The following is a 24,161-nucleotide window of genomic DNA, read 5'->3' on the forward strand; positions in this document are numbered from 1 at the left end:
GTGGGGGGGGAGTTAGGCAAACCCAATATTACTAGTGGATTTGTGTACTTTGTGAAAGTAGTAATAGAGAGGTTTTATAGAATTTTAAAACTTGCACGAATGTAAAATGGAATGGTAGGTGGTACTAAGTACACTAGTACTAATAATAATAACGAATGAAAAATACAATAGTTGACGACTTTTTGAAATTAGTTAATGATGCTGAAACATATAAATTGCGGCTGTTTAACATGTTTAATTAGCGGCCGCTAATGAAATTGCGCTTTCTTGTTTGATTGAAACACCGGGAAAATATCCCAGCATTAAAATCTAATTACAAGGAACGTAACTGCATTCATTCAGTTCTCATATCCCTTTATTCAAACGAATGAAAAAATTAATTAAAATCTTGTTTGCACCACTAATGAAGCCTTAAATATTGAATTAAGTTCATTCTAGGTTCTTTTTTCTTTCTGTCCCCCCAATATGAATTAGTTTTCGTGTACGCTAGCTAAACAACTTCCCCGAAGTTAAAAAAAGCTAAAAGTCCTATCTAACATTTCTTACCAAGTCCATTTGACATTTTTCTATTAAATATATATATAAAAAAATTGGTGTGATCATGATTTACAATATGATACTACTTCATATTCTATTGTCTGTTTGGAGAGCTAGAGCCTAGAGCCTAGAATTAGTTACAACTTACAAGTCATCATTCATCATTTTGTTGTCTGTTTGCAATATCCAATTAAACCTGTGTTGTTAAATTTTAGTGACTGTAATACTATATATTTTAGTATTATGTTTAGCAGACAAAAAAGAAAAAAAAAAGACACCAAAAAAAAAATGAAAGACAAAAAAGCAAAGGGAAAATGAAAGAAATAGGAACAAAAAAAAGAAAAACAAAGTAAGAAGAAAAAGAAAAAGAAAAAGACTCTCGTGAGTCGTGAGCTTCTTCTCTCTGTTCTCATTCGATTTCTCCTGAGGCGATTTAGGTGTCTCTTCCCCTTCACTGTATCTTTTAGTCAAAACCCTCTCTTCTCCGATCATCGACCACCTGAGATTTATTCGGCCGTCTCTTCCTCTGTTTCCTACTTGAGGTTTCTACTCTTACTTCCCCCAAAATGATTGCAAAACTAATTTTGTTTTTTCTTGAGATTTGGGCGTCTTTTTTTCTGGTTATTCATCTTAAAGTTTTAACCTTTATAGTTCAGGTTCTACACTAGCAAAAGAGAGAGAGAGACTAAGAGAGATCGATGAATGAATGAAATTAGTTCAAGGTGAATGGTCTAGGTATTGTTTTCTCATGTTTTTGCTGTATCAAGTTCTAACCTCTGTGGTGTGGTATTTTACTAGGCGAGTTTGATTGTAACATTGATAAGGTTTGTTTTTTTTTTTTTTATATAAACAAAAATCATCTCTTGGGTTAGTTTGATGAATTTTATTGGTTTTGGGGGACCACTAGCTTTCATTGTATTACTACCCTAGCTAGCTAGTTAGTATAGGGGGACCTCGATTGGGATCCAAACCTAATTCACTGTCACATTTTTATCGTCCAGTCTTTATTGCTGGGGATAGATTGATAGATCCTTCTAATGGCTTATCTTGGTGCCGTTTTGTTTGACTATAGTTAATTCAATGTGTAAAGTTGTAAGCTTTTTAGCCTTCAAGTTAGTTAGGAAACCCCTCTTTCTGTAAGTACAAAGGAGGAATGGGTGGGTTATTGAAAGAGTTTGCAGTTACCATGTGTACTAGTAGTAGTAGATCGTGTGTTTCTTCTCTTGACAAGTTTGCTGGGCAATGTGATTTTTTTGTGGAGTGTGGGACCAATTCAATAAATGCCACTTAGTTTTTGTGTGATGGAGAGCACAAGAGGAAAAGGAATACCCTTCCTCTTAACCCTTTTTGCTGGTCTGGGTGAAACATAGAAAAGTCTTTCTTCCTCAAAGTTAAATCATTAAAGTGGGAGCAATAAACGCTCATGACCCCTGTGTTTGGTTCTTGATTTTCTCAAGATTTTTTTTTTTACTTCTTTCTTGTGGTATTGGTTAGTTGAGAGGGTATCTGTTTGGCTAGCCACAGTTTTTTATTATAGGATTGTCCAGTCTTTTTTTCTTATCTGATTATCGCTGCAAACTTGTGGTTGTTACAGGATTTGTTGCTCTGGCTTTGGTGCCGTAGGTCTATGAAATCAACCCATTTCTTGAATGGACTGCAACATGGTATCTCCGTTTCAGTGGGACTGGGAGAATTTGATCATGTCGAATCCGTCAAGGACTGAAAATGATAGCAAGCAGCTATCTACTGACTGGGAAACTGAAAAAGGTGATGGAATTGAGTCTATAGTTCCAGATTTCTTAGGCTTCGAGAGAGTCAGTAGTGGCTCTGCCACCAGTTTCTGGCACACTGCTGTATCGAAAAGCTCACAGTCAACCTCTACCAACTCATCATCTCCCAATGTCAAACGGTGCAAGCCTCCTGCATCAGAAAGTTCCCCTGGAGATTCTTGCAACAACATAGATTTTGTCCAGGTGAAGGCATCCACAGCTCTCGAGGCATCTGTTGCCTCAGCTGAATCAGATCTTTGTTTAAAACTAGGAAAGCGGACGTACTCTGAAGAATTTTGGGGTAGAAACAATAATGATATTCCAGCGGTTTCTGTGAAGTTGTTGACTCCATCTGTTGTTGCTCGGAAGAAATCTAAATCGTGTGTTCAAAGCATGCAAGTCCCGCGTTGCCAAATTGATGGCTGTGACCTGGATCTCTCATCTGCTAAGGATTATCACCGTAAGCATAGAGTCTGTGAAAAGCATTCAAAGTGCCCAAAAGTTACCGTGAGTGGCCTAGAACGTCGATTCTGCCAACAATGTAGCAGGTAAGACCATGATCACAGGTCAGGCCGGTGGTTACGCTCTTAAGTTGCATTTCTGTTAATGTTGAGTGCCTTTTCAGTCTAGTTGTCCAAAACCAACTTTTACATGCCCTATTAATATTAGACAGTAGCGAACTGATTACTCTTCTATTGTTTAGGTTCCATGCCGTCTCTGAATTTGATGAGAAGAAACGAAGCTGCCGAAAACGTCTTTCTCATCACAATGCGAGGCGTCGCAAGCCACAAGGAGTATTTTCAATGAATCCAGAGAGGGTGTATGGTAAGAACCTACATCAAAACTTGATAAAATCAATGTTTCCTCAGGATCTTTCCATCTGTCTATCTTATCACACACAAACAACATCATTTTTTGGAAATCTAATGTAACGTGTAGATCGAAGACAGCAAACAAATATGTTGTGGAAGGGATTGTCCCTTAACACAAGATCTGAAGATTTGTACGAATGGGGTAGCACTTATGATACAAAGCCTACACAGATGGAAAGCGGCTTTACTTTGAGCTTCCAGAGAGGAGCAGTTGGTTACCAGTAGCAGTCGTTCTTTCTCTACATTTCAAACCTCAGGCGGGTTCTCAGTTGGGAAGTCCAAGTTCCAACTTCATGGGGAAGGTTGGTAATTTACAGTTCTTCACTGGTCCTTTAGTATATGGATGAAGTTGATTATAGCTAAGTCCTTTTGGCAGGTGTGGGAGAATACTCAGGGGTCCTCCATGAATCTCAAGATTTTCACCGTGCTCTCTCTCTTCTGGCAACCTCTTCGGATCCCCTGGCTCAACCACATGCGCATCCACTTCCTCTACCCTTTTCTTATGATGTTGTACCAAATAGATGAGTAAGTAATGTGAAATTTGTAAACCTGTTATTCTGATGGTTGATACTTTTCCAAACCTATTAAAACAACTTCATCCTGGATCCTGGTAGAATGCCAAACTTAGGCGACTATATATAATCGTTAGTTTTTGTACCGCGCCCTTAAAACAGAGTCATATATCTCTTTGAAAAGTGTCTTTCTTTATTCATTCTGTAAGAATTCACTTTTCTCACCTTAAGATCCAATTTCGTGGAGACAAATTTTGTCCTCAGATTGGAAGTGTGGAATTATTAATGCTCAACTTGACCTTGGGTTGGTAAAATCTTTTGAACTAAACAAGAGTTCTACCCTACTGTTAGGATCGTAAGCAACAGATAAGACTTCATATAACATCTGAATCAACAAAGTTTTGAGGTTTCTAAGGGCCATTATCAAATTCACAGGTTAGTTTAGGTTAACAACTTTACACAGTTCTTATCAACTTGGTACCAGAGTAGTAGCTACAGTCTGATGGGGGAGGCTGTAGAAGATTAAACACAAACGTAAGAGATAGCAATATGAGGATGTTATATCAAATTTTGCTTAGTTCAATTCGAGAGATTGTTCCTTTGGTTTGGTTTCATGAAACTCATGCTGGTTTCGAAAGCACGTTTTAGCTGAAACCAGCATGAGTTATATTGCTGTCTCAAACTTTATTTGCTTAAGTGTTATATAATATATGCTCCTATCCGTTTCTTTCATGTATTCTGCTTGGCATTTGTAGCATCGGTTTCTTTGGCCATTGTAGCGTCTTTGTTGTACTTGTTGAAAAATTTCTCTACAGTTGGAGGGTAAAAATTATTCATAAAATCTAGTTTGAGACCAAAAAAAAGGAAAAGAAAAGAAAACAGAGACATTCATAGAAAAGGAAAAGACAATGAGAAGTGGGAAGAGATTAGAAGCCAAATTGAAAAGAGACCTATTATTGTGATTGTTGAAAGGCTATTGAAGGATCAATGAGTGAGAAGAAAGAGAAAGTTGAAAGATGACAAGTTGGAGAGGCATAAGTACAAACCTAGTGAAGGGGACCAAAAATTAAATTTCAATTTCATTTGGAGAGAGACTCAAAACGACGAAAAGCCTTGAGGAAGGGTGTTGTATATTGAAAGAGAGTGAACCATGTGCTTAATGAATTGATGTTGAAAATTAGAAAAGAAAAAGACGACAAGGATTGAAATAAATGTACAGTATATTGTCACCAAGTGGTCTGTGAGAAGTTGTTGTCGCTTTTGCTATAACGGCTTTAGAGAGGAACTTGTTGACAAAATGGAGGAGACAACAGGCTAGGCACCACCAATACAAGAACTTTCACAGTACAAAAATCAAGCAGATGTCTTTTTGTAATCAGACTTTCTTCCCACTTTTAAGTTTCAGACTTGAACTCCAATAGTATGGAAAGCACCATAAGAAGTGAAGTATCAAAGAGCATGGATATAATAGTGCTTACCAAGTGTTTCAAATGAGGTCTTTGCAAGATTTTTCTTTCAACTTTTTATTTACTGGTGCAACTTCCACAAAAGTAATAATTGGGTATACATGGCTCTCCATTCTTTAAGGGCTCTGTCTATTCCTCATAATTTCCAACGTTCACATTATTTCCCAATTGTTCTATAACCAAATCCTGGAGCTCAATAGTGACACTTCTTGTGTAGTCGAATGAATCTCTTTCGCCAGTATATATACACCAGAAGTCAGAAGATAATGTTCAGGTTTGTCACAAGATGCATCATTTATTGAAATAGTTCCTCTAAAACCCACAAATCAGAAAGTTGTCTTGCATAATTCTCGCTGTTTTCGCAATACAAAGAAGTAAAATAATATTACAAACCTGAATGACCTCTTAACTGGTCTTAAAACAGTCGTACACCTTACAGAGTAGCGAAGTTGGCATACAAACGGATCCAGGAAGAAGTTGACATAATAAGTTTGGAAAAGTACAAGAAAAGCTAAGCCAACCGAGTGACTGGTTTAGCTAGAGCAATAAACGTTACACACGCTTTTATTTTATTCTTCGAAAAGAAACTCCATCGGATGCAACCTGACTTATAATGGAGGGACTTCGTGTTTCTTGCTTGTTCATATGAAATGAGTAGGGAAAGTGCCAAATATTGGCTGTGGTTCGACCACGGGATTGTGTTTGGTCCCACGTGGATCCGAAGAGGTTGACAGAAGAGAGAGAGCACTGTGGAAATCCTGAGTCTCATGGAGGCCTCCTGAGCATTCTCCCAGACCTGCCAAAACATATAACTCAGATTCAACGACAGAGATCTACAAAAGGCCATCAGCAAACATGCACAAACATATACTAGGTGACCAGTAAAGAAGTGAAGATATCAACCTTTGTCCGGAAGTTGAATGTTGGGTTTCCCTGCTGATAATCCGCCCGAGGTTTGAAACACAGAGAAAGAGCGGCTGCTACTAGCAAACAGCTGCTCCTCAGAGCCATTACCTCTCTGGAAGCTCAAGGTAAAGCCGCTTTCCATCTGTGTAGGCTTTGTCTCATAAGTGGTACCCCATGCATAAGTTTCTTCAGATCTCGTGTTAAGGGACAACCCATTCCACAGCATACTTGTATGCTGTCTCCGATCTGCAAAAGTAAACATCTCATATTAGATTACCTAGATATCAAGTGTTGTGTGTGTGTGAGTGATAGAGAAAGATAGAATAGACAGATGGAAAGATCCTGAGGAAACATTGATCAATTTGTGGTGTCGGTTCTTACCGTACACCCTTTCTGGATTCAGTGGATATAAGCCTTGTGGCTTGCGACGCCTTGCATTATGATGAGAAAGACGTTTGCGGCAGCTTCGCTTCTTCTCATCAAACTCAGACACAGCATGGAACCTGAACAATAGAAGAGAAATCAATCCTTTACCGTATAATATTAGGAATTAAAAAAATATCTTGGACAATTAAACTGAATGGGAACTTTAAAGTAACAAAAATGCAACTTAAGAATTATGGTAATCATGGTTTTACCTGCTACATTGTTGGCAGAATCGAAGTTCTATGCCTCTCACGGTAACTTTTGGGAACTTTGAATGCTTTTCGCAGACTCTATGCTTACGATGATAATCCTTAGCAGATGAGAGATCCAGGTCACAGCCATCAATTTGGCAACGCGGGACTTGCATGCTTTGACCACACGATTTGGATTTCTTCCGAGCAACCACAGATGGAGTCAACAACTTCATGGAAACCGCTGAAATGTCATTATTGTTTCTACCCCAAAATTCTTCAGAGTATGTCCGCTTTCCTAGTTTTAAACAAAGATCTGATTCAGCTGAGGCAACAGATACCTCAAGAGCAGTGGATGCCTTCACCTGGGCAAAATCTATGTTGCTGCAAGAATCTCCAGGGGAACTTTTTGATGCAAGCTTGCATTGTTTGACCTCGGGAGATGATGAGTTGATAGAGGTTGACTGTGAACTTTTCGATACAGCAGTGTTCCAGAAACTGGTGGCAGAGCCACTACTGACTCGCTCAAAGCCTAAGAAATCTGGAATTATAGATTCAATTCCTTCACCTTTTTCAAATTCCCACTCGGTAGATTGCTGTTTTTTTTCATTTCCAGACTTTGACGGATTGGACATGATCAAATTCTCCCAGTCCCACTGGGATGAAGAAACCATGTTGCAGTCCATTCAAGATGTGGGTTAAGTTCATAGACCTACCACCAAAAAGCCAGAGCACCAAAAAAAAATGAAATAACAGATAAATTCGCAGAACTAGGGAAAGTAAATGAAAGCCAAAATCATTTCAAGAGAAGAAAAGACAATCCTATAAATAAAACTAACCAGCCAAACAAATACCTTATAGACAACAACCTTTAACTACAAATACCGGTAAGAAAGAAGAGAAACATGAGAATTTCAAGCACATCACAATGCTCGTCAGCGTTTATGACTCACCAGAATATCAAAAAAACGTCAGCAAGAGAAAGCTTTCTATGTTTCACCCAGACCAGCAAAAAGGGCAAAAGAAAGGGTATTCCTTTTCTTAGCTCCCTTGAGTGCTCTCCATCACACAAAAACTAAGTGGCATTTATTCAACAGGACCCACAGATTCCTCCAATGAGATAGCCCAGAATTACCAACAACTTGTTAAGAAACACAGACGATAACGAGTCATTAAACCTATAGCCATCATTACTGCAAAACCCCTTCCCTACCCATTCATTCATCCTTTGTACTTGCAGAAAGTTTCATAACTAACGTCCTCAAAAACCAAAAAAGCTCGCTATTGTGGTCTACAAATTTACACATTGAATTAAAAAAGTATACGTGCAAAGAAAAAGACACCAAAAGCTTAAGCAATATGAAGGAAACAAACCTCTTTTATCTCCAGCAATAAAGATTGAACTAACAAAATGAGACAGTAAGTTAGGTTTCGATCCCAATCACGGTCCCCTTTCAGCTAAGGTTTTCAATGAAAGCAAAATGGTCCCTCTCAAACAATAAATAAATTCATCTAACTAACCAAAGTAATTAGAAGTGATGGATGCAACAATCCAATTCCGATTCGCCTGGTAAACAAAAACCTAAGACTAATAAGGACGTCTTTTGCTTTCTTACGTTACAGTAACAGAGAGAGAAGAGCAAACAAAGGACACACCACAGCCAAAAAAAAAAAAAACGATTCCGCCATTCTAGCAAATTCTTCTCTCTATACCCTAAGAACCATGAACTACAGTTTCAGTTGATTCAACAATCGTAATCGATCTCTTTCTAAAATTAAGCTAAATTGTTGTAAGAAGGAAGAAATAACGAACAAAAGCCTAAATCTAAGGAGAAAACGTATTCCAAAGAATTTGGGGAAAGTATATAAGAGAAGAGGAAGAAACCTCAAGGTAGAAAACAGAGAAGAGACCGCCGAAGAAAGCTCTCCGGAGAAGAAGGCTGATGATGATGACTAACAGCAAGAAGGAGAGTGAGACAACTACAGCATAATTGCTTCAGGGGAATCAGATGAGCTGCTCCTTTCCATCCTCTCTCCCCCAAATTCAATTTTAATTTTGTTCCTTTGTTCCTCTTTTGTTACTGTAGTAGTAGTAGTAGTAGTAGTAGTGTGACCTTTTTTAATTCCTTTTTTTTTTTTCGTTAGTTAAGGAAAAATGTTTGTAACTTTTACCGTTACAAAAATGAAAAGTTATAATTTGCCTGAATGAATGGTGAAGAGGAACAAAGATTTCAAAAATTGAAAGATGAAATCGGTAAGAAATAATAGTAGCCAATCTATTTAAGAGTTCATTATTGCATAAACTTTTTTTTGTTGAGGTATTTACTTTGCAACAAAATAAAAGATCTTACAACTAGGAGGAAACTATAAAAAGAAATAAATGTCATTGATTTTAGTAAAAAGATGCATGTGAAAAAAATATCACACGGTGGTGAGTTGAAAACCGGCGAATGGAAAAGATGAGGAGGAGTTGTCAAAAGTGGTCATAGTTCCATCTACTCCGATGTGGCTCAGGTGTTTCACGTCCGTTGGAAACCCTATCTCCATCTCTGCCTCTCTCTCTTTCGTCTCTTCTTCGTAACCTGCTCATAATGTCGTCGTCAGTACATTAATGATGATGATCACTCTATTACTTTTCAATTCTCCCATGTTTAAATTAAGGACAAAATAACATATTCGACTATCATTTGTTTTTATTCTAAATCTTAAAGAATAAACTTAAAAAAACACTTTAAAACTAATTACAAAAAAAATCTATGATTGACTAATGCATAAAATGTATGCCGACAGCAAGCATGCCAGTTGATTGGGGAAATAAACTACTCAAAACGTAAAATGCTTATTTTGGTTCACTTTGGCCCTTACTTAACAATCAATCATAAGACAAATGAGTTTATGGTAACCCAAAATGTAATTAGCATGCTAAAACATAAAAAAGTGGAGGTAATTATAATTAGTTTCTGTCAAATGTCATAGGTAAAAAATGGTTTCCAGTTTTTACCAATAAGAAGAAATTAAAGAAAAAGAAAAAGGAACCTACGAATGAAAAAGTGAGAGAAACTTTTGAAGCTTCGGATAATTCTGTAGATACCATCTGATATATTAGCACCGTTGTTGTCCATCTTTGTGTATTCTTTTTTGAATGAGCCATTTTCATCACTTTCTTCTCTTCCTTATATAACCAAAAAAAGGAACAAAAGATCATTCAGAAATAAAGAGAAAGAGCGTTGATAAACCGCACGTAAGAATGACAGTGAGATAGAGAAGCTTTTGAAGCTTTGAACCATTTTGAAGATACATACCATCTGAGGTATTAGCACCGACACCGTTGTTGTCCATTTTTGTGTATTCTTTTTTAACTGAGACATTTTCATCACTCTCTTCCCTTCCTTTGAAAACCAAAATACAAAAAGATTATTCAGAAAAAAAGAGGATAAGGGACCAAAAAAAAAAAAAGGACGACGTGGTGTAAGAAGTATGTACTTTTAATGAGTTGGTTTGGTTTCTTGTGTTGATGACTAGTGATCACGGCGACGCTGGATTGCGTTGAACACCCCAATGAAAATGGCAATATCACAAATCGTTCCATCCGATCTTTCATCTCTTTCCCTCAGCTCGAAATGTATGTATATATGTGTATCTATGGTATGTAATGTTATGTTATGCGTGTGTGAGTGAATGAAATGATTGAAAAGTGGCGATTTTGGTAGGGTTTATATTACAAAATTCGTGTATGTTTCTAACTTTGTAAGCAAGTTAGTATCATTAATTCCTTGAAGAATTTTGTAATTCCTAACCCAATAAAAGAATAGACAGGGGATTATGAGTGTCATTATTGAGTATATTTGGGGTTGCTTTTAGTTGGCCAACAGTGCCACTTAACCTAATTTCAAGATTAAAAGATTCAAGTTAACCCCCTCTCACCTTCCACTTTTTTTTTTTTTTTCTCCTTACACAATTGTCCCCATCTTTGTATTTTGATCAATACCATAATTAGACTAAGTAGCTCTGTGAGATACCCTCCAACCACGACGCTGAGAGTGAGACAGAGTAACATCTACAGTAGCTCAGTTCAAAACAACTTTTCATCATTATGATATACACTCTTAGGGTCACCTCAAAATATGCTTCTCCACCTTAAATAATAGATTTTCAAGTTATGTAACCACTAATTACATCATTATAATAATTTGATAGTCTACGTTTCTGTATCCAAACAAGATTGGATTATAGTCCAAGAGTTCATCAGTCAGTCATTCGGCATCTATATATTTTCTGGATTCTGGTCCCTCACTTGTAATAGAAGCTACACCTCTCTGGGCATTAATCTTAGAATCAACTCCAACTCTATTTCAGAGAGATACAGAGGATAATCTCCCACCTAAAACAACTATTACTTTTTGAAAGCTTTATCTTTATTTGCATCTAAGCCATTTTAAATATAATCGACTAATTTCTCCCATATGCATAAGACATTTTTCTAAAAGCTGTCTTAACAGATAAAGGATGACGTAGTTGGTGTAGATAAGCAAAAATAATAATTAATGATGGCCTTACACTGCATAATTTACATAGTAGCAATGGAGAAGAGAACAGAGGGAAGACCCGTGATTCTACACTTCAAACCTACAAGAAGTATTTCATTCTTTCGTCTCTCCTCATTGCATTATACACAGCTTGAACCTGTCAAACCAAACAAAACAAGTTCTCATCACATCAATCTTCAACTCCTAACTTTCTCTCATCCTCTATGTAAAGAAGGTTTGATTCTCTATGCCTCTATTGCCTTACCCAAATGACTTTTCATATGTGCATGTGTGTGTGAGAGAGAGAGAGGGAAAAGGGGGAAACCTGTTCGCTAGAGACAACTCGGATAGGGCCAATATTCACTGACACATATTTGCCTTTGCTTGATAACGTCTGCTTTACACAATCCTTTGATGGGGGCAAAAACAGATTTGCAGCATTAGTAGGATTCTCGTGTTCTCGGTATGCAAATATTGGTTGAAAGATATTACATAAAGAGATACTCTTATCTGATTCTTACACCCAAACATAACAATATAAAGGAATAAACATTTTAGCAGCTAATACTGTAAAAGACTAAGTATAGACCAAAGCAAGAGAACATATGTAAGCAAAGCAAAGTAGGGTACATAATACATGTTATATTTGTAATTATCAAGACGACAGTAGCAGAGCTTTTTGTGCCAGCACTGATTGAAGCAAATCATAATAAAATAAAAGTTCACAGCACAAAAATAATATGTTTTCTTCTAATAATTACAAAGTTTGGATTCCCTAACCAATTACTGAAGTGACTTCAAACGGATAAAAAATCATACCCCCCAACCGGCCAATTTTAATGATTTCACCTACTAAATACTTCATTTCAGGACCACGACAGACACAGTACTGAAACGCCTGATGTCTTCTATATGCTAAAGAAGCGAACACTAAACAAAAGATTGATGTAAGAGTAAGAAGTCTGTTACGTTTTATAAGGGGTATACTATGTATCTATTGCCACCATGACTCTATATAGGAAAAATATTGATTCTATTTGAGCTACCAGGTTTCAATATCCAGATTGAATATCAGGGGCTTCAATACTAACCAAAAAATCATGATAATATGAAAGAGAAAAACAAATTACCTCTGGAATTTGTCGTTCAATAACAGATTCAACAGCAACAACCATAGCCTGCACAAAGTCATCGCCACCAGTACCAATAGCAGTAAACCCTCTATCTGTCGGGTATGTATTGACCTGGCAAGTAAAACGCCAGCCTTGGGGTCAGCAAATATCAACCTACTTCTTCAAATTTTTACAGGGCGAGTAACTCTACAAGAAACCGACCAAACTTAGCAAGAATAAGATATCTGCATGGGATACCTTTTGGTCAAGTTCAAGCCAGTCTTTAGCAGAATCATCAGCCACAGTGCCTCCAATTATCATATTAGTAGTTTTACCAACCCTCCCATCAGTCTTCGACACTTCTGCATCCCATCACCAAAAAAAAAAAAAAAAAACAGGGGAAACAAAAAGAATCAATCAATAAACTAGTACTCGTGACATTAACATCATCTGTCTCTTTTCACCATTCAAGCTTGATATAGTTAATAATACTCTAGTGAATAAACCCGCAAGTGTAGGATTAGCTAAATCGACAAAACAGAACGGTTTCTGAAATCTGGAATAATCGAGCAAAATAGCAGCGAGTGCGTCAGTCGAATCAACAAATACGATTCCCTATTTCATCACAGATCCAAACATATCGCATCCGATAATCAAAAAAAAAAAAATCCATTTCTCGGCTAAAAGAAGAAAAGAACTCAAATGAAGAAATAAACGTAGGCGCGAGCGAACCTGAAATCGCCTTGAGAACAGCTTCTTGAGGCGGACCTTGATCAGATTGATCGTTATGGCTGCAATTAAGCCGAGTGGCCCGCTCGGGAGCAGACGCGAAACCACTGAAACATAGACTCTTTGGCGCTGGGAACAAACCATGGACTGGAACTGATACTGGTGAAGGAGGGAGAAAGAAGCATCTACTAGCGCCCGAAGTCCGCCGTGATTCCGATACGAATACGGAACGCAATATCGTTTTACAAGCCATTTTGTTTTCCTAGCAGAGATGATGAGTCGAGTCGAGTCGAAAAGACAGACTTAACACTGCGTTTGATTTATTTATAAAATTTTTCTTAGGCGTTGGCGAGGGATAAGGTATAAAAGGCCACTTATACCCTTAGGTTTTTGTTCTGCAAGGTCGTTACGGCTTTCATTAAGCCTAAAGTTTGTTAAGTGATCGATGAAGACATGAAGATGACAGAACCCTCAAGTTAACTGGCTCATATAGGTAGTATTATGTTAAGTGCTACATGAAGGTTACAGAAACCTTGCGCTTGACTTGATACTTGAACATTTGCGTGTACGGTGTCTTTGTATGTAAAGTGCATCTGACACAAAACTGCAAGGGGATTATTTTCCCTACCATCTTTTGAGCTTCAAATCTCATAGGTTATTCTTACAGGAAGTTTCAGTATTTTTATGTGATTCCAATAAAAAACTCATAGATATCGTGCCAGCAAACAAAACCCATAACAACATATAGCTAAGATGATGGCAACAGAACTTCTCTTACCCCAAAGATAAAAAAGAAGGAAAAACGAAAACCAATATGAAGAGACAAAACATCCTAATAGTAAAATAAAACAAATCAATTCGTTGGTAAGTCACAAACGGTTACTCTTCAACTTGGTACCTCTCTGTGCTTGGGAGATGTAACTAGAAGTTTGTGTGTGCGGGCATTATTTCTTATGGAATGCCCATCACTAATATGGCCTTAAGCTTTATCTAGCAGGAGGTGGAGGGCCAAGGGATTTTGCCATGCCAACCCAAGCAAAAATCCCAACAGCGAGGATTACCCAACCACATACATCATAAGTGAAGTCATAGTTCTTCTTCTTCTTCTTACCACTCTGCAAAAGCAAGGCAATTTCTCTGAGCAACCACGGAAAAAATATAACCCACATATGAGATTCTTTCACTCGCTTATGTTCTAATGAACTCGGTACTCGAGAATAACTGTGCGAAAGAAGACGACACCTTTCAAAATATTGGAAGGCACACTAGCCAACAAAACACATGATAACTTACACTAACATTCGATGAAGCTGAAGGACCTCCTCCTCCTCCTCCTCCTCCTCCAACTAGCGCTTGCTGTCCCATTCCTTGCCTGATGAACTCCAAATGCAGTTCTGGGGCCTAATCACATACACAGAAAAAGACATGAGCTCTAAAATAAAATAACTACAGAAGATGGAATAAAAATGTCAAAACGACTATTTCCTTGTATTTTAAAATATAGCAGTAATAAGTCTCTCCATGGTAAATGTTATAATTTGTCATTTGTGGTACACAAGATTTGACTTTGAAAATGGAAAGTTGAAATAATACCTTTGCTGCGACTTCCAAAGCCTTGAGATACATCTCATTGCCTGGGTCCTTCAAAACAAAAGAAATAACAAGTTGGTCTCACTACACTCACAACAACATATAAGTTTCAAATTCCAAAGCATTAAAAAAAATATGAAGATGTATGTATACCTCATTTTCAGCTCTTTGGAAATATTCAGTGGCTTTATCCAAGTGCCCTTTTGCTACATCAACATCCGGAACAAGAAATGCATGGGAAGTGTGGGCGTTTCCAAGACACCAAAGAGCCTGATGCTTCCCTGGATTTAATGTTAACACCTCTTCCAGCTTGGAAATAGCATCTGTATGATTAATATGTTGTTATAACTAGAGCAAAGAGAAGCCATGCGTACATAAATTAGGAAAGATTAGTTAAAGACTTATACAAACTCATACCATTTAACGTCACTTTAGCATCAGGAATATTCTGGAACTGAGAAATTTCAAGCAATGCTCCACCCCATTTCAGAAGATTCTGCAGGAAATAAAATTAACCACAAAGAGTATTCTTCACTTCTTCATATAAAACCACAAATCAAAAAGGGTACGAGGAAAATGTAATTTCAGAGGAACATCTTTCAATCTAATTCAAGACCCAAACTAAACACAGTGATTAGTATCAATACAGAGTAAACATTCACAAAGAAGACACACTCAAGTAATCAATCTCAAGAACGAATACTTAACAATTAGAACAAGCTAATGCCCGATCATGTAAATCCAAATCAACAAAAACGGAAAACGAGAAGCAAGAACAAGAAAAAAATAAAGATATTACTCAGGAGAGAGGAGACAAAGAGTAGTATAGTAGTAGTACAAACCTCGGAATCAAGAGGATCATTAATGTACTGAGCCTCACAAGCTTTGCGAGCATGCTCAAACATAAGAAGCCTTTCAAAGTCGGCGGCAGAGAACTCCATCGTTACGATTCATGTGGGAAAAAAAAATTCTAGGGTTCGGTGGTTCGGTTTTACTGCGGAAACAAGTTCCGAGGGTTTTAGCCTTTACAACTCGTCGGTGTCCGTTTTACAACACCTCCTCATTGGGCTTATAAAACCTATTAATGTCAAAACGGACCGGAAAAAAAGCCCAATTCTAAAGTAAGAGAAGTAGCCTTAAAAGGCCCACTAGCACTTTTGGTAGACCACGTCACCTAATGGCCGATTAGGGTTTCGTATGTTTCCCCTATATAAAAAAAGGGATCTCCAAACAAAGAGAGATCTCCAGTCTCTCCGTCCTCTGTTCTCTTTGTGTTTGGTCGCCATGGTAAATGCTCTTACTACAGTTGTTACCAAGTTTTCTGTTCTCTGTGCTGCCCTTATGCTTATGTTCTCTAACGCCTTTATCATTGTCTTTTTTTCTTTTCCAGGTGAAGTACTCGCAAGAGCCCGATAATTCCACCAAATGTAAGAACTCTTTCTTGGTCTCTGTAGCTTCACTGTTGTTTCTGAAGTGATGCAATGATTATTGATTGAAATGGGTTTCGATTTGTTTGCGTTTACAGCATGCAAGGCGAGAGGAGCCGATCTCAGGGTCCACTTCAAGGTAAAAATTTCTTGTACTGGTTTCGGATCTTGGAAATGAATTAGATTAGGGTCTTTGTTTGGGATTAAAGTTGGTAGTTAGAACAAAACCTGATTAACAAAAAGCAGGGTTCTGTTGCTTAATAACAGACCTCACGTAAATGTCAGGGAAATCGAATTGGTCTTCGTGAATGGGTGAGCCAGTGTCTTTTGCTAATAGCTTATGGTTCAGTCCATGATGGTACATTATATAGCTTAGCTTGTTCTGCTTTTGAGTAATATATAGTGCAGATTTGCATCATTTAGGATCTATATTTTTTTTCTTGTGGTTTAACTTGTAGACTCAAATCTTAATGTAGTGAGCAATACCACATTTATGCTTTTGTTTCTTACACAAGCTTATATCTGTTGATTGGTTTTTGTCATTGCTCATTTTTATATGTTTATGATGTTAATGTTTTTGGTTTGGGTCTGACAGAGTTCTTTTTGTTGATTTTTGTGAATCTAATAGTTTTATTTTTGAATTTGATTTTTGGATGGCAGAACACTAGGGAGACAGCGCACGCCATAAGGAAGCTACCATTGAACAAGGCCAAAAGGTACTTGGAAGATGTCATAGCTCACAAGCAAGCTATCCCTTTCACCCGTTTCTGTCGTGGTGTTGGTCGTACTGCTCAGGCAAAGAACAGGCATTCAAATGGTCAAGGTCGCTGGCCTGCTAAATCTGCTCAATTCGTTCTCGATCTTCTCAAGAATGCTGAGAGCAATGCTGAGGTTTGTTTTTTTGAGTTTTTTTTGTTTTAATTCTCATGGTTATTTCTCTAAGTTACTAAACTTTTATGGTGAGCATTTTATTATCAGGTCAAAGGGTTGGATGTTGATGCCCTTTTCATTTCTCACATCCAAGTGAACCAAGCAGCAAAACAGAGGCGAAGGACATACAGGGCTCATGGAAGAATCAATCGTATGTTTCTTTTAGCTGTATTCTACTCTTTCTCCAACCTTTTGTTTCCTTCTCCACATTGTACTGACTTCTTGATCTAACTCTTATCTTTGCAGCTTACATGTCAAACCCATGCCACATCGAGTTGATTCTGTCAGAGAAGGAAGAGCCTGTGAAGAAAGAGGTAAAATGTTTGATCTCAGTGATCTTTTCTAATTGTTACAAGTCCTGATTTTTTTATCTCCATCATTGATCTCATATAATTTTTGTTGTGTTTTTGCAGCCGGAGACACAGTTGGCAGCAAAGTCAAAGAAAGGAGCCTCATCTTGAGCTTTAATATAGACAAGTCTTTTTGTGCTCACTTGTGTTACCCCCTTAATACATTTTGTTAGCTTCTGCTTCCTATAAAGACCAAGATCCAATTTTTAAGAATGATAATTATGGCTGTTGGTTTGTTGAAAGACCCTCCTATTTTTATTTCTTCTTTAATCCTTGGTTATGTTTTTAGTACCCAAATTCATGAAGCAAATTAAGATTTGGGTAGAGTAATGTAAAATTTATGTCGCAGTTTGATTAAAACTTGCAAATATGAAGATCAATTTGTGTACACAGTTTAATAACCTAGATTGATTGCAATTGGTGTAGTAAAACCTCTTTAGTATCATTGTCAACGTGTGTGACTGGAACGTGGTTTTTTGGTTATGCATCATCGTAATGAATCAATCGCAAACTGTGAAGAGAATGAAGAAAATGTTGGATTCGAGTAAGCTGTAAAGCCCAAAATAGGCCCAATTATGAATGAGCCCAATGAATTAATGAAGCATCGTCGTCACTTAAAGAAACTTGCAAAAAACAGCAAATTTCAATTTTGAAAGAATCAGAAATGGAGAGTGGTCTGATATCAGTGGATCGATGGAGAAATGGGAGTCAAGCCTACTTCTTGACTCATATGCACTCCGATCACACGCGTGGCCTCTCCGGCGACTGGTCACAGGCTCCTCTCTACTGTTCCCGCACCACCGCCTCTCTCTTTCCCTCCCGATTCCCAGGATTCGACCTCTCATTGCTTCGCGTCGTCCCTCTCTCTTCCTGGACATCTCTCTCCCTTCGCTCTCCTTCCTCCGGCTCCACCGTCCGTCTCCATTTCATGGCCATCGACGCTCACCACTGTCCTGGTATGATTAATGATAACTGTAATCTATATCTCTATAGAGTAAGGTTTTGTGTTTTCTCGGTGACAATTTGGAAATTTGATTGTATGTAGGTTCCGTGATGTTCTTGTTCCGTGGAGATTTTGGATGTTTTCTTTACACTGGAGACTTTCGTTGGGATGCTGATGCTGCAGATGACGCTAGAAATACTCTTGTTGATGCTATTAATGAATCTCCAGTTGATATTCTCTACTTGGATAACACTTACTGCAACCCAATTTACAGCTTCCCTTCTCGTCAAGTCGCAGCGAATCTGGTTCGACCTAAAACCCTTAACCTGTAAACCTTAAACCCTTAAGAATCTCTTCATAGTCCTATCTATCTTTGGATTGCAGGTTGCTGATATAATCGCATCTCATCCTTCACATGATATCATCATAGCAGTTGATTCTTTGGGGAAAGAAGACTTGCTTGTTCATGTTTCTCGTATTCTCAATATCAAGGTTTCTTATTGAAATCATCTGCCTTTCTTTTATCCTTCCTGTAAATGACTAAAATGGATTAGTCATTCAAGTTTAAAGAGAAACAAGAAGAGAGCACGCATACAAGTAAAGTGCGCAAAAATTGTTGAGGTTGATTAGCTCTACTTGGCTCTGGGATGTGGCGGCTTCTTTTTTCCTAAAGCTTACAATGGTGACTATGTGAATGGTCTAATACACAATCCTTTTCAATGGGAGGAGTAAGTAAACTTTAATAAAATATAAGAACTAGTTAGTTGAATATAAAATCTCTATCTTTGAAAAGGTAAGCACTTGTTGTATATGTTTAGTTTGACAAAATCCTGTTTTTTTTATTCGAAAACATTTGGTCAATGTTTTTCTATCTTTTGTTTGTTATCCAAATGATTACTCAAACCAGTTTTTTATTGCAATATTTGCATATCATTAAATGATGCAATGAGATGAGTGATTAAGGGAAGGAAGTAAAATTGTGAAGATGGTTGTGGAGTCGTCGTCATATCCGATCATACCTGGCTTGACAGACGATGCAGCTGAGCTCTGTCTCTCGAAAATCCCCCGGTCTAGCTTTCAGATCACTTCTCAGGTGTGCCGGAGATGGAAGTCATTCCTCAGGAGCAAGCATTTTGCAGCCTTCCGAAAGTTGACCAGAACTGTGGAGGAGTTCCTTTGTGTTCTCATGGAAAGCGAATGTGGAAGAGACGTGTACTGGGAAGTTTTTGACGCCTCTGGGAACAAGTTAGGCCAGATCCCTCCTGTTCCTGGTCCCTTGAAGCGCGGTTTCGGCGTTGCGGTGCTTGATGGCGGGAAGATTGTGTTCATCGGAGGATACACGGAGGTTGACGGCTCTGGGATCAATAGCACCACAGTCTCTGCCTCTGCTGATGTTTACGAGTTTGATCCTGCTACTAACAGGTCTCCAATCTCAACCTCCCTTTCCCATACAATCTGATCAAATGTGACATTATTCTCATTATTTTAAATTTGAAATCAGTGAATTAATTAGTGACGAACTGAGAATGACATTCTTATAACAAAAAATCTTTAAGCTTCATCATAAACTTAAAATGGTAGTAGCGTGGTCCTGTCTGGTTTTATTCTGATATCATTTCCGAAATTTTGCAGCTGGAAGAAACTAGCGGACATGAACATACCACGTTACAACTTTGCATTTGCTGAAGTGAATGGCCTTTTGTATGTCATTCGAGGCTATTCAACAGATACTTATAGCCTTTCCAACGCGGAAGTGTACAACCCAGAAACTAACCAATGGAGTCTTATGGATTGTCCAAACCGCCCGGTCTGGCGTGGCTTTGCATTCTCCTTCTGTTCCAAACTCTACGCTGTAGGTAGGAGACAATTGACATATATAGATTCCAATGAACATTGGTTAAACTATGTTTGATGATATTTTCAGGCAATGGATCGAGGTTCATCGACATATATGACCCCAAAACGCAGACATGGGAAAAGTTAAACTCGGAGCAATCAGTGTCGGTCTATTCCTACACTGTTGTAAGGAACAAAGTGTATTACATGGACAGGAACATGCCTGGATGTCTGGGAGTATTTGATCCAGAGGAGAATTCGTGGAGTTCGGTGTTTGTGCCTCGGAGAGAGGGTGGTTTCTGGGTGAGACTAGGAGTATGGAACGATAAGGTTCTGCTGTTTTCAAGGGTCTGTGGACATGAGATCTTAATGTATGACCTTGATACAGAAAAAGGGTCCAAGTGGAGAGTGTGTGATCAGATTAAACCATCTGCTTCTCAGTTGACCAGCGTTCTCATCCACTTCTGATCCCCTCTCTTTTTAACATCATTCTTCTGGACGTTTTGGAGGTGTGAGTTTGTGTGTTATGCCAAAATGTCCCCAATTCATCAACTTTGTGAATGATTCCTGTATTTGCTGTGTATTTGCTAATCTTGTGTAAATAACTAAATATGATTAATGAAAAGCATCAAAAACCAAATTTTTATGTACAGCATGATATATGATTGCAGGAAAGAGGTAATATATGAGTGTCTACTAGATAATTTCAAAATTTTATAGATTCTAAAATGAAAGCCATTTATTTGAGCTTCTAGATTTCGAATTGATTACGAATGTCCAGTGCCGCTGGTTATCACACTGGTCAGATAAGGAACATTGAATAAGACAAATTTTAACGAGTACGAACCAAACAATTTCCGAACTAAATGAACATTATTAATTCCTGTGTTCTAATGTGATGGAAGAAATGTGTCTGGAAAAGAGCTATACGCCTAAGTATGAGAAGCTAATCTTTACATGTAAAGATTTTGTACAGAAGAACAAAAAAAGTTAGAAATCATCAGCGCGGTGGATCTCGCCCATAAGAATGCGATTGCTAGTGACTTTGAAACCGAGAAGGGCGGGATCTATCTGCTTCCCTTTCTTCCCTTTCTTCTTCCCACCTCCACCTTTGCTTCCTTCGGTTGTATTAGTTGACTCTACCGCCACCTTCTTCATGCTATTACTCTTCTTCAACATCTCACTGAATGACGGCTCTGCAGTCATCCCTTTGTTTCCCGCTGCTCCTGATTCCCGTCTCACACCTCCTAATGATGACAAGATGAGACTCTTTTTTGTTATAAGATGCCCAAAAGACACAAAAGCACACTTGATGAGTTACATACCTTCTATCCCACTATAAGAACTTGCTGTCCTGCTAGCTGTGTCAGACATACGCTCGAGCAATCCTTCATGTGACGATGAAGAATGGGATGAAGGAGGCTTTTTTAACAAAACTGAATCCTGCCCATGTGATGGCACTAACAACCTACAAACAATCACTTAAAACTTTAATCGACAGGAATATAGTGGTATCAAAAGGCTCTTACTTATCCAATCTACTGGTGCTAAATGACACAATTACCTATCTTTCCTCCTTTCTTCTCCAACCAAGTTATCACTGTATTGGTCTGCAGCAACAGAATATCAGGATAAGCCTTCATAATAACAAAGTAAAAATCAACCTTCCAAACCATGAACGCAGGGAAACCATATCTTCAAAAATTATGCAATTACTGTTACGGATATATATATATACCAGAGATATTGAAAGAAGACTGTTGTTGGCTACGCGTAACAACAGGAAGCTCCCCTTGAACCAGAGAGTCTAATACTGCTTGCTTGCCCATTCTGTCTTGGGCTTCAAACGACATCATCCTTCCCATTCCCTCATTTTTTGGCGGCACATTGTTCCACGTTTTGATGTCATTTGCGTCCTTGTTCATAGCAAACATATTACTAAAGGCTTGACCTTCATTCTGAGTGGACCGTCCACCATCGATAATTCCAGAAAGCAATGAATTATTACGGTGCAACGATCCCATATTATTCCTATCTCCCGGTATTCTGTTGACCTGTTCCTCAGATAATGACCGAGCCCCAAAGGCAGATGAAGCGTTTAGACTACCACCATGGTCCGCAAGGCCACCATGCGTTTGAATCCCTGGGGTAAGGCCTGAAGGAGCCATCCTGTCATAAGTATCCCCGAGGTTCATGCTTGGTGACTCAGTAGATTGATGGCCGGGTCTCTGGTGAAGCAACTCCATAAAGAGCTGCTTTGACTTGTCGTTTGTCGATCCACCTACCATCCAAGAGTTGGAATCTTCACCCTGTCTTCTAATTTCCGACCTCATTTGATGATGTTCAGTTTCCATATTTGATCTACGAAATTGAGATTCGGCCCAGTCACCAGCTAGCTGTGTATCGGCTCCAGACCAGCGTCCTTCCATTGGTTCCAGTTGTGAAAAATGTGGTTCACCCAATGGTAAACGGGGATTCTGATGGTTGAAACCATGAGTGGGATTTCCCAATCTGCCAGAAGATTGCATGTGCGCAGTAGCATCCCGCATATCCAAACCCTGAGAGAGACTAAGACCATTTACTGCATCCAGATTAATCCCCGATGCTGATCGCTCAAATGGAAGACCGTGCTCGAATAGTTCTTGTCGAAGTCGTTGCTGATATGAAAGGTTCCGCTCAAGTTGACCAAACTGATCCTCAAAGGGTGGCCTCTGTTGATGTTGATTAAACTCTAACGGTCTAAATCCTGCAGAAGAGCGCGACCGATTGATCCCAGAATGAGTTCTTAGAAGCTGATCATTATGGTCAGACGGCCACAGAGGGTGATTATGTCTCTGTTCCTCCAGTAAGGTATTGTGCCTCACACCATTTGCCAATTGCATAAGCTGCTCTTGCTGAAGCAGCTGGTACTCCAAAGAGCGTATTGGATCAGATTGCAGTTGTCCATGTTGAGATTGCAGTTGTCCATATTGAGATTGCTTTTGTGTTGAAAGTAGCTGTTCAAGCAGCTCCCTTTGGTGGCCTTCATGTAACAGCTGCCCAAAATTTCCTCCAGCAAGTTGGTCAATGTATGGTGCGAAATTTTGTGACGGATGGCCAGAACTGTTTTGCAATTCATTCATCAGCTGCTGCTCTAACAACATCTGATCAACACTGTTGGATCGAGGGAAGTCATGTGCCTGCCCGAACCTTGAATCAGTAGTCTGTCCTTGTAAAATCTGTTGAAAATGTAATTGCCGAGCATGGGAATGCTGTTGCTCCTGTAAGAGCTTCTGATGTAACTGATGCTCTTGTTGTAGCTGATGCTGTTGCAACTGAATCTTCTGCTGCTGTTGCAACTGAAGCTTCTGCTGCTGTTGCAATTGAAGCTTCTGCTGCTGTTGCAACTGCATCTTCTGTTGCTGCTGCATCTGGAGAGCTATTAAATGCTCCAGATCCTGAGCTTGATCACCTAAATGTAACTGTGATAGCATATCCCGATTCTGGAAGTGCTGTTGGTGATGTTGATTTGATGGAAGTTGATCCCCATGACTAAAGAAGTTGGATTCATGTTCAAATTGTGGCATACGGTTAGCAGCTAGACTATCGAGAGACATGGTGGGGTCAATTTGTGTATTTCTTCGGGAATTAATGGGACGGTTGTTTATTGAATTGGTAAGCTCCTCCATTGCACCATAAGATCTGTTTGATAAATGGTTAACTGGTGTACTACCGCTCTCTAGCTCAGACCACAATACACCAAACGGGTGCAGCGTATTCTCATTCTGATTACGAGTAGCAGCCTTAGTTGATTCAACAGGAATAGCAGACTGGCCAGGAAATTCCATTAAAGCATCATGAATACTTGTAGAAGATTTTATTGACGATGCATAACCAGAACCTCCAGCTCTTCCTGGGAATACAATTTCTGATTTAGAAAAAAATACAAAAGACACTCTTAGTCATGATGAACACAAAAGAAATTAATATGAACATGAAAGCTTCACCACAAGATATGAAACCCAAAGAAAGACAAATGTCCTAGCTCGCAAATGCACAC

General features: G+C 38.6%; 8 protein-coding genes and 1 pseudogene across 12 annotated transcripts in view; 4 read left to right on the plus strand and 5 right to left on the minus strand.

Annotated features, from left to right (window-relative positions):
* On the plus strand, positions 878-3,888 carry LOC104741344 (annotated as a pseudogene).
* Positions 5,481-8,788, minus strand: LOC104741345 (squamosa promoter-binding-like protein 10). 4 transcript variants are annotated; one of them, XM_010462189.2, is made up of 5 exons: positions 8,565-8,788; positions 6,701-7,391; positions 6,444-6,565; positions 6,060-6,308; positions 5,481-5,952 (listed from the first exon to the last, which is right to left on the minus strand). In XM_010462189.2, the coding sequence occupies exons 2-5, from the start codon at positions 7,363-7,365 to the stop codon at positions 5,798-5,800; spliced, it is 1,191 nt and encodes a 396-aa protein (XP_010460491.1). In that variant the 5' UTR covers positions 7,366-7,391; positions 8,565-8,788; the 3' UTR covers positions 5,481-5,797. The 4 variants fall into 4 exon arrangements, with proteins under 4 accessions (XP_010460491.1, XP_010460488.1, XP_010460492.1 ...); XM_010462186.2 differs by lacking the exon at positions 8,565-8,788 and adding an exon at positions 7,633-8,551; XM_010462190.2 differs by lacking the exon at positions 8,565-8,788 and adding an exon at positions 7,549-7,626.
* On the minus strand, positions 8,926-10,461 carry LOC104741346 (CRIB domain-containing protein RIC2). Of its 2 annotated transcripts, none has more exons than XM_010462192.1 (4): positions 10,163-10,461; positions 9,982-10,068; positions 9,771-9,851; positions 8,926-9,261 (listed from the first exon to the last, which is right to left on the minus strand). In XM_010462192.1, the coding sequence occupies exons 1-4, from the start codon at positions 10,278-10,280 to the stop codon at positions 9,101-9,103; spliced, it is 447 nt and encodes a 148-aa protein (XP_010460494.1). In that variant the 5' UTR covers positions 10,281-10,461; the 3' UTR covers positions 8,926-9,100. The 2 variants fall into 2 exon arrangements, with proteins under 2 accessions (XP_010460494.1, XP_010460493.1); XM_010462191.2 differs by having other exon boundaries at positions 9,720-9,851; positions 10,163-10,451.
* Positions 11,172-13,372, minus strand: LOC104741347. Its single transcript, XM_010462193.2, has 5 exons — positions 13,050-13,372; positions 12,576-12,679; positions 12,336-12,449; positions 11,531-11,614; positions 11,172-11,362 (listed from the first exon to the last, which is right to left on the minus strand). Exons 1-5 carry the CDS (start codon positions 13,297-13,299, stop codon positions 11,306-11,308), a joined length of 609 nt encoding a protein of 202 aa, XP_010460495.1. The 5' UTR covers positions 13,300-13,372; the 3' UTR covers positions 11,172-11,305.
* LOC104741348 (mitochondrial import receptor subunit TOM20-2-like) lies at positions 13,718-15,668 on the minus strand. Its single transcript, XM_010462194.2, has 6 exons — positions 15,479-15,668; positions 15,054-15,132; positions 14,790-14,959; positions 14,640-14,687; positions 14,340-14,447; positions 13,718-14,161 (listed from the first exon to the last, which is right to left on the minus strand). The coding sequence occupies exons 1-6, from the start codon at positions 15,575-15,577 to the stop codon at positions 14,033-14,035; spliced, it is 633 nt and encodes a 210-aa protein (XP_010460496.1). The 5' UTR covers positions 15,578-15,668; the 3' UTR covers positions 13,718-14,032.
* On the plus strand, positions 15,823-17,631 carry LOC104741349 (60S ribosomal protein L17-1). Its single transcript, XM_010462195.2, has 7 exons — positions 15,823-15,923; positions 16,027-16,063; positions 16,162-16,202; positions 16,724-16,954; positions 17,042-17,144; positions 17,240-17,307; positions 17,407-17,631. The coding sequence occupies exons 1-7, from the start codon at positions 15,834-15,836 to the stop codon at positions 17,452-17,454; spliced, it is 618 nt and encodes a 205-aa protein (XP_010460497.2). The 5' UTR covers positions 15,823-15,833; the 3' UTR covers positions 17,455-17,631.
* On the plus strand, positions 17,994-20,774 carry LOC104741350 (putative F-box/kelch-repeat protein At1g27420). The gene is made up of 5 exons (XM_010462196.2): positions 17,994-18,299; positions 18,389-18,591; positions 18,671-19,708; positions 19,919-20,142; positions 20,211-20,774. The coding sequence occupies exons 3-5, from the start codon at positions 19,272-19,274 to the stop codon at positions 20,588-20,590; spliced, it is 1,041 nt and encodes a 346-aa protein (XP_010460498.1). The 5' UTR covers positions 17,994-18,299; positions 18,389-18,591; positions 18,671-19,271; the 3' UTR covers positions 20,591-20,774.
* Positions 18,008-18,790, plus strand: LOC104741352 (5' exonuclease Apollo-like). The gene is made up of 3 exons (XM_010462197.2): positions 18,008-18,299; positions 18,389-18,591; positions 18,671-18,790. The coding sequence occupies exons 1-3, from the start codon at positions 18,008-18,010 to the stop codon at positions 18,788-18,790; spliced, it is 615 nt and encodes a 204-aa protein (XP_010460499.1).
* Positions 20,944-24,161, minus strand: part of LOC104741353 — a gene marked incomplete in the record, with an annotated part of 5,693 nt that continues 2,475 nt past the window's right edge. The window contains 4 exon segments of the mRNA XM_010462198.2: positions 20,944-21,369; positions 21,448-21,590; positions 21,687-21,732; positions 21,861-24,029. Coding sequence (XP_010460500.1) covers positions 21,113-21,369; positions 21,448-21,590; positions 21,687-21,732; positions 21,861-24,029 — 2,615 coding nt within the window.

The sequence above is a fragment of the Camelina sativa genome, chromosome 14 (genome assembly GCF_000633955.1).
Source record: "Camelina sativa cultivar DH55 chromosome 14, Cs, whole genome shotgun sequence".
Taxonomy (NCBI): domain Eukaryota; kingdom Viridiplantae; phylum Streptophyta; class Magnoliopsida; order Brassicales; family Brassicaceae; genus Camelina; species Camelina sativa.